Below are 13,371 nucleotides of genomic sequence, written 5' to 3' on the forward strand. Positions count from 1 at the left end.
CATCCCCCCCGCCCCCCCGTAACGTAAACCTCGAAGATGTTTTAATAGAAACGGTCAAGATAGATATGAGTTTAAGAACGACCGGACTACATAACAGCCTTCATACAACCCAATATTATACAATAAAAATTACACAAACATTTTAAAGACTGTAAAAAATAAATAATTTTGGTTTCTAAAAAATATTTTGAGTTTATATAGAAGTTTATGTGTTCTGCGCCTACTTTCCTTATTGGCATCCAAAACAGCGTCTCCACAAATTTGGCAAGTGAAAGCAATAGAAAGATAAAGTCTGCGATTCAAGTCTGTGTGCGCCACTGAATGTGGGCACTATGTGGAGAAAAGCTGCAGTTGAACCGACGCATTCACTGCAGCACCAAAGCTTAATTATTGAGGGTGACCCCCGATTGCTCAAACCAAATAGAGTTTTAGCAAGAAGCTCTTGGCTATTCAATTATAATTGGTGTATTCGGTCATAACAAGCATATGCGTTTTAGCACAATGGGTGGACTCTAAAAGGAACCTCAACAGCACATTAAAACTGCATTACTTCTTCCAAGAAGTGTACTCAAGATCTTTCTGGTCTCGATGCGCACACCGTTCCAAAAGCGCACACGTCTCCAAAGGTGCACGTTTTTCCACACAAAAGAGTTGACATTGTTTGAGTTTTAACAAGAGGTGTACATATGGCATCCGGGTTGTAATTAAATGTTTTTAAGTTGTTGTTTTTGTCTTCTCGGTGAAGTTTCCTTTTCTTCTTTCTGTGCGTCTGAACAAGAGAGAAGAATTAAATAGCTTTTCTGCCAGTTTGGAACAAATGGATGGCAAAAAGCTGGTCAGCGAGTTTTCGTCCTTGATTGCCTTCTTCAGATGCCCTTCAAACAAAGGCCGAGGATGAAAATAAAGCCCCACCTGGTACTTCTGTTTGCTAAAATAATAAGAAATAGATTTCGTTTCATAAATAATTGCAACAGATTGTAAAGTGCAGCAGTTGAAGAAGTATATATCAAGAGAGCGAGGCCAGGTATCACCTGCTCTTCAGAAAGGGACATTTTATTGTTAAATCATGTTCTTTGCGATATCTATCATTTCCACAGCAGCAGGTCGCCCATGTTTGCCCATACTTTGCATAACAAGCAAGATATTACTCTCAACTGATAAAAATCGGGGGACAAATCCGACAGTCCCCAAACCCACACCTGTCCAGCGATATCCCGCTGTGGATCTGGCATCAAAAGATATTTGTAAAGCGGCAAGATTTGGTTTACTTTGGATTATTTCGAGCCCTTTATAACAGCACGACAACATCCACTATCTGCTTGCTTTATTTGTCTATTTTATTGAAAGCATATGGTTATCAGATGTGCTGCAAAATACATATTTAGTTAGACCGGCGACGAGTGCCTTTTGTGGACACTTGGGGACCACGGTAAATATTTTGCATCCATAACAGGGCTCCTGCTCTCTCCAATAAATGAACATTTATCAAGACGTGACACCAAGTGTCAGCTCGTGCTATCCGAGTGAACTGCAAGTCTTTTGTTTGCAATCGTGACCATTTTTTACGATGCGCACTTGATGTTGTTAACATTTGGAGATATCAGTGCGCACGCATTTTATATTCCATACAAACACTTTTCCGCATTACATTATTTGTTTGCATTGTACAAAGAAAGTGCTGCTGCACATATACTAAAGTTTTTTGCATGTTCTACTCGATTAAACCTTGTTTTCAGAGGTTTTTGTTCAAGTAAATCACAAATTACGCACGAGAATTTCATCACAAGGCGCAGACGGGCGACAATACAAACATTGTCAGTCAATAATTATTTCAGGTTTGAATCTTGCAAAATTATAAAGAACAGTGTTCAACAGCAATGTTTATTTATCATATCTAAAGGATTACTGTGTAAAAGCTGATTTACCAAGCCACAAAATGAGTAATTAAAGACATTCATGCTTAATATCCATTGACTTTAACTACAGTGCAGAAGCTGATGTTTTAAAAAACAGTTTTTTTCAGACAATTATAGCATTCATTGCGCAAAATATAATCTTATATACAATGATGTTTCACCAGGTCAGTGTACTTGTAAATATAGAAAACTTAACTTGACAGTTTAATTTCTGATTTAAAATCCATTTGTGAAAGCCGAAGGTGCATTTGGAGAGTCTCAGCTCTGATTGGCCACTTGACTTCATTTGTTTGTCAAAGAGCGCAGACACGAGAAAGGGACATAACTGACGAATGGACGCATCACCCTCTATTGTCCCGTTCGTTTATATATTAAGGGAATGAATAACAGACTGCATGTTGCTCGCTGGTGGACACGAAGAATTGACCAACACATACCCAGTACCTCGGTTTTACTGAGCGAGCTTGCAAGAGGTAAGCATCTGAATCTGAAAACCTTTCTTACATGTTATCTAAAATATTGCACTGATAATGACTCGTTGTGTTTTTCAGTACAGAATGACTCCAAGATCCTCGTGCGCTTTGGTAGGAAGGAATGGGACCTTTAAATCTAACTGGAGTTCAGCATCAGAACCCAAATTTGGCTCCACAGACATGACCAAAAGTCAGCCAATCAAATACAACAGAGAAGCCGAGCTTGCATCTAAAGAATGGTCATTTACGTTCAGAGAAGACAAAACAAGCAATAGAAAACTGAAGAAACTCATGTCAACAAGCAGACAGCGTGGAAATCGCAGAGTTAAGGCAAACGACAGAGAAAGGCACCGCATGCATAATCTGAACTCGGCTCTGGATAACCTCAGAAGCGTCCTGCCAACTTTTCCTGATGACGCAAAACTGACCAAAATCGAGACTTTGAGATTCGCGCATAATTACATTTGGGCGTTGTCAGAAACTTTGAGAATTGCAGATCACGTTCGACAGAGGTCAAATCACGCCCAGGATCAGGAGAACCTCGCGGTGCCAAATGCGTGTTTGGATGTGCGCTATGGCGCGTCGAGCGCATGCGCCTCCAAGTGGCACTCCACAAACTCATCATCAAATTGGCAGGAAACACAAGGCTTTTACACTGATTTGTTACTAGAGGAATTTAACGGCAATTTTCAGGACAATCTTACCTTTTGATTTTCTGGAGAAAGTCTGTCTTGTGAGTAACAAAGCCAATCTGGGTTAGGCTGATCCTTGCCGTGTCAAAGCAAGTGTAAAAATAATATTTATTGTTTATGCTTTAAAAATCATAATGATTTAATTATTTTTATTACTTAAATGACTCTTTATTGCTTTGCATAAATCTGTATTTTTATGCAATGGAATAACTTAAGGTTAATTTCTTTAATTTTCCTAGCTCATGACGACTCAAAATGTGTCTTATCGTATGACATAAAATGCATTTTAAATGTTGTAAATATTGTGTATGTTTTGCCATGTTTTTAATATACAAGCAAATCAATAAAAATATTTTTACAATCTCGTTTCATTGCGTTTTTATTGACCGCTTTCTGCGCACGCGCTGTACTTCAGTTGCGCTTTCCAACGCATCACAAAAAGGAAAACTCAGTTAAAATATGCTACAACAACACACTAGTGTCAGCTATTTTCTTTGGTTAAATTTGGATAACAGCAGGTCTTGTAAGTATTATGCGTATGTAATACTCATGTATTTCCATACGTCCTTGCTATCAACTCGTTAATATATATGTGTTGTAATAAATGAGTAATTGTGGTTAGGTACATTGAGATTTTTAACAGCTGCAGAAAAAAAACTGATCAAATCTGACCATATGTGGCCTGATATCTACAACACAACACCTACTATAGAAATGTATTTCAGTTTTAAACAAAACAAATTAGAAGTTGTACAAAACACATTTAAGTACTAAAAAATAATTTAATTAAACACTTAAACATTTATTGGAAAGCCAGCATTATTGAAAACAAACATTTCTTGTTTTAAAAATCTTCAAAACCAGTATGAAATTTAACAATGGATATGAAACATTTTATTTTTTATAGCAAATACAAATTCATTCTTTTTATAAAAAAATATGGAGATTCCAAAAGACCATACATACATTGAATAGTTTTACATATCACTGTGCGAGAGGAATATGACCATGATTACATACATTTCAATGATCAATTCATAAAAAACGTTTTACGGAAAAATGAAAATGCAATAAGCGGCCTGAAGATACCCAAGCACCGTTAATTGAGCCTTTTATGCGATACATGAATGGAATGATTAAGAAAATGGAATGTAAGACAACGACAGCACTTTATGTGGACAGACTCTGTATTCACATTTCATGATCATTGTTGCCAAAGTCCTTTTAAATCCATGCGCTACCCTTGCTAGCAACAGAGCAGCCTCACTGGAATACTATCCAAATTAAGTGTTACGAATTTCCCTCATAAGGGAATGTGCAGTTGTAAAGCGGCACAGGGGAAATGCTCTATTTTGGAAAAACGGTGACAACATCATAACCCTCTGGAGGAGTGATGCGTTCGCGTGCGTGCTTCTCGCAGTAAATCTGGTCCTCAACAAAAAAGTGTCCTTTTTGCTTCAGATTGATCCCGCAGTCTGTGCAGACGTAGCATTCTGGGTGACGAAACTTATCTCGAAGTTTGACAATCATTCCTCTTTAAACATAAGGAAAGAAGAAAATTGAGCATCTTTGGGAAACACATAGATTTATAGTGAAATTATAAACAGCGCTCTTGAAGAGATAGTTCACCCATGAATTTAAATGACCTCATTGTCTATTCTCCCTTAAGTGTTTTATTTTTTATATTTACAAGTTTCTTTCTTCTGTTGAACAACAAAAAAAAGATATTTTGAAGAATGCTAGTTGATGAGACAAATCAACTTCTACCTCCATTCCACATTTTACAAATATTTTCTTTATCTTCAACAGAAGATAGAAACGCAAATAGGTTTTGAACAAGTGAATCGGATGTAAATGAATATTCATGTTTTGGTGAACTAACACTTTAAATCTTCCACTAGATGGCGATAGTGGTTTAACTTCACACATTCTACAAAAGAACATGCTATTCTTCAGTTTCTTTAGAACTTCTCCAACTATATATATATATATATCTCAAGTGAGCAAACAAACATAAATAGTGAAACTTACACAATCCCTGATCCACATTTGTCACAAAGAGAGAGCTTTTCAGGATTCCCAACGGAAGCTCCAATTTTTGTGGTAGGAGCCTTGACGCTTCTGAAGCCTGAGGGTTTCTCTGAATCACCTGACATAAGAGAAGCACCTTTTTTTATTTAGCAGATTTGCTGGGAAATAAGCAGCACTAGACTGTAAACTGCTTTGGGCCAAATTGCAATAATGAGTTTCTCTCTCTCTCTCTCTCTCTCTCTCTCTCTCTCTCTCTCTCTCTCTCTCTCTCTCTCTCTCTCTCTCTCTCTCTCACTCACTCTCTCACTCACTCACTCACTCACTCACTCACTCACTCACTCACTCACTCACTCACTCACTCACTCACTCACTCACTCACTCACTCACAAAAAAATTCAATCTCAAATATGGCTGAAAAAAAAAAAACTTTATTAATATTTTACTTTTGTAATGTGTTGTGTTTTGTGCTGGTACCTTGGCTAGTTTAGGCCTGTCATGGATAAATATGTCACTTACATGTAAGAACATCAGTATGTAGCGGCAAGTCTTAAGGGCTGATTAACGGAATCGTCAATTCACATGATTCATTACAAATAGCAGACCATCTTCATAAAATAAAAAAGTCACAAATAAAATGTTATATTGTTACTCAGAGCCACAAATGTTCTGTTTGAGGCTAGTGTTTTTCTTCAACATAATAATAAAAAAACACTACTGGACTTCTAAAAATTAAATTCCGTCAATATTAACTTGGTAAGCTAAACTGTACTCATGATTGACATTCTTGAATGTGTATTACTAGTCAACAGTATTGTATCTTATAAAAAATATAAACAAATAAATGTACGTTTTAGTTATTCATTAGCTTATTTTTTTTGAGGATGGGCTTTTTATAAAATACAGAAACTTTTTTTTTTTTTAAGTATGCATGATATATTAACAGCCATGAAGCTGGACGTCATTAAAGGATTAAACTGAAAAGCAAAAATGATCTAAAAGGTAATTCTGTTTATATAGTTAAGTGTTCTTATGATCATAGCTGTGAACCCTGGTATTTTTCAAATGTTGAAAATTCTTGCAATACACTACCTGACAAAAGTCTTGTCGTCGATCCCAGTTGTAAGGGCAACAAATAATAACTTGACTTCTTGAGTTGATCATTTAGAAAAGTTGCAAAAATATCTTTTTCCGATGAATCATCTGGTGAACTGCATCCCAATCATCACAAATACTGCAGAAGACTTATTGGAACTCGCACGAACCCAAGATTCTCACAGAAATAGTCAAGTTTGGTGAAGAAAAAAAATCATAGTTTAGGGTTACATTTAGTATGGGGGTGTGCAGGCGATCTGCAGAGTGGATGGCAACATCAACAGCTTGAGGCCCATTACATTACAAACCACAGGAGAGGGAAAATTCTTCAGCAGCATAGCGCTCCTTCTCATACTTCAGCCACCGCATCAAAGTTCCTGAAAGCAAAGAAGGTCAAGGTGCTCCAGAATTGGTCAGCCCAGTCACCAGACATGAACATTATTGAGCATCTCTGGAGTAAGATGAAGGAGAAGGCACTGAAGATGAACCTAAAGAATCTTGATGAACTCCGGGAGTCTTGCAAGAATGCTTTCCTTGCCATTCCAGATGACTTTATTAGTAAGTTATTTGAATCATTGCAGAGATGTTTGGATGAGTCATACACAATATTAATTATTTTTCCACAGCACCATGACTTTATATTATATACTGTACATTATTTCTGTTAAGTCACAATACTTTTGTCTAGGCAAAGTCAGACTTTACTGTCCTAGTTAAATAATTAAAAATGATCATGTTTTATTTTGGTAAAAAGCATAATCTAGAGGCCTTTGCCTTTCATATAAGCCACTTCAGATACCAAATGATCAACTAGAAATCAAGTTATTATATGTTGTTTCTAAAACTTGAATAGATGACAGGACTTTTGTCAGGTAGTGTAAAAAGTCTTCACAAAACATCCAGGAAATTTTGATAATGCTAAAGTGTTTCATTCACAGGTCCGATCATCCGTTTTACAGCTGTAGAATTACAGACACCCATTTTGTCAACAGAAACTAAGACCTGTTGACCTACAGACACAATCTAGTTGGCTATACAAGGTGTGTGTGTTTGTGTGACATTTTACCAGTTTCCAGGATCTCCTGCAGAACTTTAAAAGAGGCCGACTGGCGAGGAGGTTCATTGGATTCCTGATTCTCCTGCAGCATTTTGTACACCTCTGAATCTGCAGCTATAGCAGCTTTTGTGTGGCCTGGTTTACTGGGATCTGAGCTGAAAGATAGGCAAAAGGTCACACCGATGAAAGTCACAAGACAAACACTGTTATCTCAGAAGCATTATATTATTCAACCCAGTTCCTACCAGCCAGTTTAAGCCCTGACAGCTATAAATTCAAATAACTATACCAATACAGAACTGTAGAGACAAGCGGTTAAAATGAGATAGTACTGTTTAAAATGGTAGTCCAAAACACAGACTACAATCATAGAAACTTTATATTCATTATGTCGTTGTCTTTTTAAATAAACAATACCATCTTCTTATATTGAGAATACAGTATGAAAGTTACATACTTTCAATATACAGTGATGTCCAAAATATGTGATGGACCAATAGAAAAAGTCAGAAAGAAATGTTTTTCAGTAAAAATGCACTAAATTGATCAATTGAGAAAATAACAACAATTCAAATTGTAAAAAAAAAGTTAATTAAAATAATTTTTAAAATGTTTATTGATAACCAAATTGGCATAGTTGAATATTTCTGAAGGATCATGTGACACTGAAGACTGGAAACACATTACATTTTAACACACTTTCACACATACTTTCACACACTAAAGGATCTGCAACGTTCTTCTGTATGTTTTTCTTCTTCTGCATGCTGGTTGGACCACATAACCTTTTGTCAAGTATGCCAGTGAGGTGTGAATGATGCTTACTTCCTGCTAGCTTCACTGGAGGCAGCGGTCGTCTGGACTTCATCCACTGCGCTGTTGAAGTTCTTGATGTTTTCAGAGGAGTACAGGCCAGCCGGGTTGTTGTACTGGTTGGTGACGACTCTAGGACTGGCAGAATTAAATGGCATAGCACTTCTGTTATGAGCAGAGCCTATATGCTTCTCCTCCTACAGAACAAGAGAACAAGTTTATTAGACAACAAGTTTCAAAAGCACACCAAAGTGCCGTTTTTAAAGCAAAATTTACTTAAAATTAGAAATTGACCCAATTATAACTTCATTTCTCAGCGGAAAATAGTGTTGTTAAAAAAAAGCATGTTTTCACTTTGCAGTCTTACTTAGAACAATGCTATAATTCAAGTTATGGAATCAAAAAAAATATTCAAGTACTCAGGGCTTGACATTAACTTATTTGATCACGAGCCATTGTGGCTTGTAGTTTTTCAACATTACTAGTAACCAAAATAAGATTCTGATGGTTTGATAACCTTGGATTAAAATATCACGGTTTGACAGTGTTGTGATTACTGCTCTAAAATATATTCCTTTTAAATGTCTGAGAAAAAACAACAACTTTTCCCCCTTTGAACACAATTTATTTTTTTGAGAAACTTTTGGAGCAATAAACATGTCAAACTAAATAATTCAAATGAATTATTTACTTCTGCTGTGTTCATCAGTTTCTAACACACTGATTTCTTTACAATTTAAAACAGCATTTTTGGATTTCTCTTCTGCTAGAGACAACTAAAGGTACATAAAAAAATACCTAAATTACGGTTATCAATCCATGCCTAATTACTAGTCCCTCTTCATTTTCACTAGCCACAGTTTTGTTGTTGGGAAATATATATTTTACATGTGTAAATATGGCATGCTAAAATTGCTTAATTTAAATTTTGTGTTATGTCCACATGGCTCCTCATTGATTTAACTTTTTTGTGTGTTGCGTATGTCCTTGCCCAATGTGCATGAGCAAATGGGTTGTGGTTTCATGGTGTTGCATTGCGATAACTTCTAACTTCACATGACTTTTCAGAGCTCAACACTAACGCAATTCACCTAAATTCCCCCAGTTCGGCCAAATTTAGCTCTAAAACGTTTTGTCCAAAAAAGTTGTGTACTCTGCCAGAGTCAGACAAAATTATGATGTGCGCACACAATACAAACCTCAACCAACACCGTGACGACGTAACATTCACCATGTGCACTCAATGGAACTAGCGGACGCATTTTGTATAACCCATCCACTTTAGGGCTCGCAAAACTGTTAGCCTGACATCTCAGGGCTATTATTTTTTCTAATTGGGCTACAAAAAATAAATTCACTCTGCCCATTAAGTTATCTTAATGAGAGAGAGAAAAATATTGAAAATTTGTTTGCTGGGTAGTTATGTTGCATGTAATTTTCATGCATTAAAGAATCACTATCATATCATGTTTGAATTTGCATTTGTGTTATAACTGGTTTAGTTAAAAGAACCAGTACTTCCAAAATAAATAAATAAATAAACAAATAAATAAATAAATAAATTAATTAATTAATTAATAAAAGGGTGGCCTACCAGGTTTTCAAATGATTTTTAGGGACAATTAAAAAAAAATGTTGGTTTGTAACTTGCGGAGCTGCACATCGATGGATTTGCTCTTCAGTGTTTGTAGCTTCAGCAGTGATATTTAAACCACACTGAACTGACATAAACTGAACTTCAACTCTGAAGACTAGACTGACACGGTCTCAATCTACTAGAACTTCTATGTTAAGCTGCTTTGACACAATCTACATTGTAAAAGCACTATAGAAATACACATGAATTTAATTGAACTATCGCACACCAACACACATGGGTGTAAACGATGTACACATTTTTATGTGTACTATGTCTTTAAGAAACAAAAACATTAGATAACTGTAAAAAAATCTGTAATACATGACTACTAATTAATTAATTAATTCATTTTCTTTTTGGCTTAGTCTCTTTATTAATCAAGGGTCGCCACAGCGGAATGAACTGCTAACTTATCCAGCATATGTTTTACCCAGCTAATCTCACATTCACACACATACACAATGGCCAATTTAGCTTATTAAATTCACCTATAGCACATGTCTTTGTGGGGGAAACCGGAGCACTCCCAGGAAACCCATGCGAACACGGAGAGAACATGCAAGCTCCCCACAGAAATGCCAACTGACCCAGCAAGGGCTCGAACCAGCGACCTTCTTGCTGTGAGGCGATCGTGCTACCCACTGCGCCACCGTGACACCCATAACTATTCAAAAATGGAAAAAAAACTATCAAATGACGGCTTGTAAACTGTAGATATTTAACCAGTTGATGTGAAAACTGGCCATTAAACAGCAGGAAGAAAAACAGAGATGGAAAAAGCTTTGCCACACTAATGACCAAGCTTTTAATGACACTGTGAAACTTTCCTAGGTTAACAACATATTTAGCAGTTGTTTCTTATTATTCTTCTCTCCCTCTCTCTCTCTCTGCTTGATTCAGGAAACATTTATAACACCCAAACTATGTAGTCAAACCCCACACACTTCCTATGATCATTCACATTCTGACCTTAAATTTCAAACTTAGCCCGCAGGATGCAAGTCTTGCGTCATGGCTCTGGCTGATAAACTCCCTGGTCTCCATGGATAAAGCTTGTTAGGACATAAACAATGACTTCACTTTGGCAGTCTATAGTGCCGTGCCTTTATTTGTTTAGCGGCTATGCTTCCGTTATGAATGACAGTCTCAAGCAATGTGAAAAGCTTTAAAGTGCATTAAAATGATCAGGGGGCCACTGAAAAGTCCCTCGGCTCTCAGTTAAGTAGATCTGAAACACACCTGTGTGTTGGTTTTTGCCAGATTCATCTTGTATGGATTCGTCTTTCCGTCTTCAGTGACTAGAGGCGACCACATTTTTGATTCTGATCTAGCAAAAGAGCAAAAATGTCAAACCTTTATACGGGAAATACATATTTGGTCAAGTAAAAATGTTAAAATGGGGCTTGAATGCAAGGAAAGCACATCGACTCAGGATCACTGTGAGAGAGTTTTGAGGTAAGTTTATTATGTATTGATCTTGTATTTTGCAAGATTGCAAGGCATAAAAACACATCATGCGTTGAACATTGCTGTTGCGTAATATGCTTTAAAACTGTCAGCACAGTATTGTTATCTAGCTGAGTGACACAGATGAGGATATGTTGAAATTGAGAGGCTGATTTGTAACAGAACTCAACAACTAAAAGAGAAAACTAAAATAATTCTAAGCATTATTACACAGTCAACTAAAACCTAAACTGTCACATAAAAAGTTTTAATTAATAGCAAAAAAACCAAAACAAACAAACAAATAAATAAATAATAAAATACTTATTTTAGTTGGTTGCAAATAAAATATACTTAACATTTTCAGTTAGTTGATCTAAAAAACAAAACACCTAAAACTAAAACTTAATGAAAACTGTCAATTTTGTTAAAGTATACATTCTAGGTATTACAGCAATTAAAAACCCAGTTTCTTTTTTCTAAGGTTTAGGGTGTGTGGCAGATTTGGTTAGCTTAAAACACAATTGCACAATTAGTGTATGAGTATTATGATGTTATTTAATTTAATTAAAAAATGTTTCCCACTGATGTTGTTAATAATTTTTAGCTTGGTTACCCATCAATTTCACAATTTCAACATATCGGTGTCACTCAGCTAGAATGGAAAACTATTTCTTGGAATTGTTCATTATATTTTCCAATCAAAACCTGGCATACTGAGATCTCTAAAAAGATGGGTCATAGTCAGCTTATAAATCAACTGAAATATGAATGCAACATTGGCCAGATGTTTCTAAACAAACCAGAAACGAAAGCTTTTAATTTGGTATCTATATATATTTTTTTAAGGATCAATATTTCAACTATATTTTAATAATTTCTGCATAACTAAACATTTTAGTGATGTGTACAGGATTGTCGGTGATGCTTAGTATAAGATCGATTAATCCGCGGCGGAACGTGACGTGAGCGATCATGTGCCTTTCAGCTAACTTAACACACGCAAGTCGCACACTTATGCATTACAGAATGGCATGATGGCCGAGGGGAAACGTAGAGTGGTGTGGTGCTACTTATATTATATATCTTATATATCTCTCTCTCTTTACCATTAAGTGAATAAGAATAAATATAAACATATAAAAGTGTGTATGCAGTGCAATATGCAATATATATATATACATATGTGTGGTATCGCTCATCCCCAGATAGTGTAAAAGGCTAACAGTCATTCTGACTTGAGGACCAAATTTCTGTCAGTCTGTTTCTTTCTTGGCCCAGACTAAATAAACAAAGAGATTAAATATTTATTCTGGCACAAAGCAATGGGATATAATTAATTACTACTGATAAGTCATCTGAAAGTCAATATTCTAAAATATCCTCTTTTAGTTTCATTGAAATGCTTTGACAAAATATCAAAATGTAAGAGGTCTTCAACACAGGGGTCATTTCAGTAATGATATACTTATTTTGCTCAGGGATAACAATACATATTTGAAAATTTTGACAGTAATACTACATGTTTCCATGTTGACGGCGAATGCCCCACCTGTCAATGGAAAGTGCCATTTCATCCCCGCAGGCTTTGATTTTATTCTGTGCCTCCAGATGGGTCATGCCATCAGTGGACTCTCCATCTATGGCCAGGATCATGTCCCCCATGCAGAGGTCAGCCTGAGCTGCTTTACTTCCTGGGGTTACCTGGAAAAGTCAAATATGGTCGTCAATATCATTACTTTCGCTATCCAAGTTGGAAAAATAAGGTTGGGTGAGACTTTTAAGCAGATAAAAAAAACACAAGCAAATTCCTGCAGATTTAGAATGAAATGGATACTTAGAATTAAATAGAAACTTAAAATGTCAATTTTTTGACATTATTTTTCTCTGCATCAGATCTCCTTTGTGACATGATGGTTTCCCCCATTAAATGGTCGGGGACGGGGTGTGCCCTTTGTGTATAAAAAAACATTTTTGTTTCTGTGGTTGAAGGCACAGTAAGCAGCTTTTGGTTTGAAAAGTGCCTCCACTTCACACTAGACTGTTTATTTGCTTGCTGACCCTTATTGATTTAGTCCCAGCCCAAGGCCTGTTGATTCCATGGATGGTAACTAACTTTAAACATTCATCTTAATGCCACAATCACAAAATTTTTTTTACTAGCTGAATATCACAAAAAATAAAAATAAATAAATAACACCCAATCAGACCC

The 13,371-nt window shown here is 36.1% G+C and overlaps 2 protein-coding genes across 4 annotated transcripts in view; one reads left to right on the plus strand and one right to left on the minus strand.

Moving 5' to 3' along the window:
• Positions 1–2,307: 2,307 nt before the first annotated feature.
• On the plus strand, positions 2,308–3,440 carry neurog3 (neurogenin 3). 2 transcript variants are annotated; one of them, XM_021480491.2, is made up of 2 exons: positions 2,308–2,389; positions 2,468–3,429. In XM_021480491.2, the coding sequence occupies exon 2, from the start codon at positions 2,474–2,476 to the stop codon at positions 3,098–3,100; it is 627 nt and encodes a 208-aa protein (XP_021336166.1). In that variant the 5' UTR covers positions 2,308–2,389; positions 2,468–2,473; the 3' UTR covers positions 3,101–3,429.
• A 422-nt stretch (positions 3,441–3,862) lies between these two features.
• pdlim1 (PDZ and LIM domain 1 (elfin)) overlaps positions 3,863–13,371 on the minus strand; it is a 534,563-nt gene continuing 525,054 nt past the window's right edge. Inside the window, 6 exon segments of one of the 2 annotated variants that reach the window (NM_001017870.1) lie at positions 3,958–4,615; positions 5,113–5,230; positions 7,271–7,416; positions 8,087–8,271; positions 10,953–11,040; positions 12,712–12,863. In NM_001017870.1, the coding sequence (NP_001017870.1) occupies positions 4,429–4,615; positions 5,113–5,230; positions 7,271–7,416; positions 8,087–8,271; positions 10,953–11,040; positions 12,712–12,863 (876 nt within the window). In that variant the 3' untranslated portion in view covers positions 3,958–4,428. 2 annotated transcript variants of the gene reach the window in all.

Source organism: Danio rerio, chromosome 13 (genome assembly GCF_049306965.1).
Source record: "Danio rerio strain Tuebingen ecotype United States chromosome 13, GRCz12tu, whole genome shotgun sequence".
NCBI classification, from domain to species: domain Eukaryota; kingdom Metazoa; phylum Chordata; class Actinopteri; order Cypriniformes; family Danionidae; genus Danio; species Danio rerio.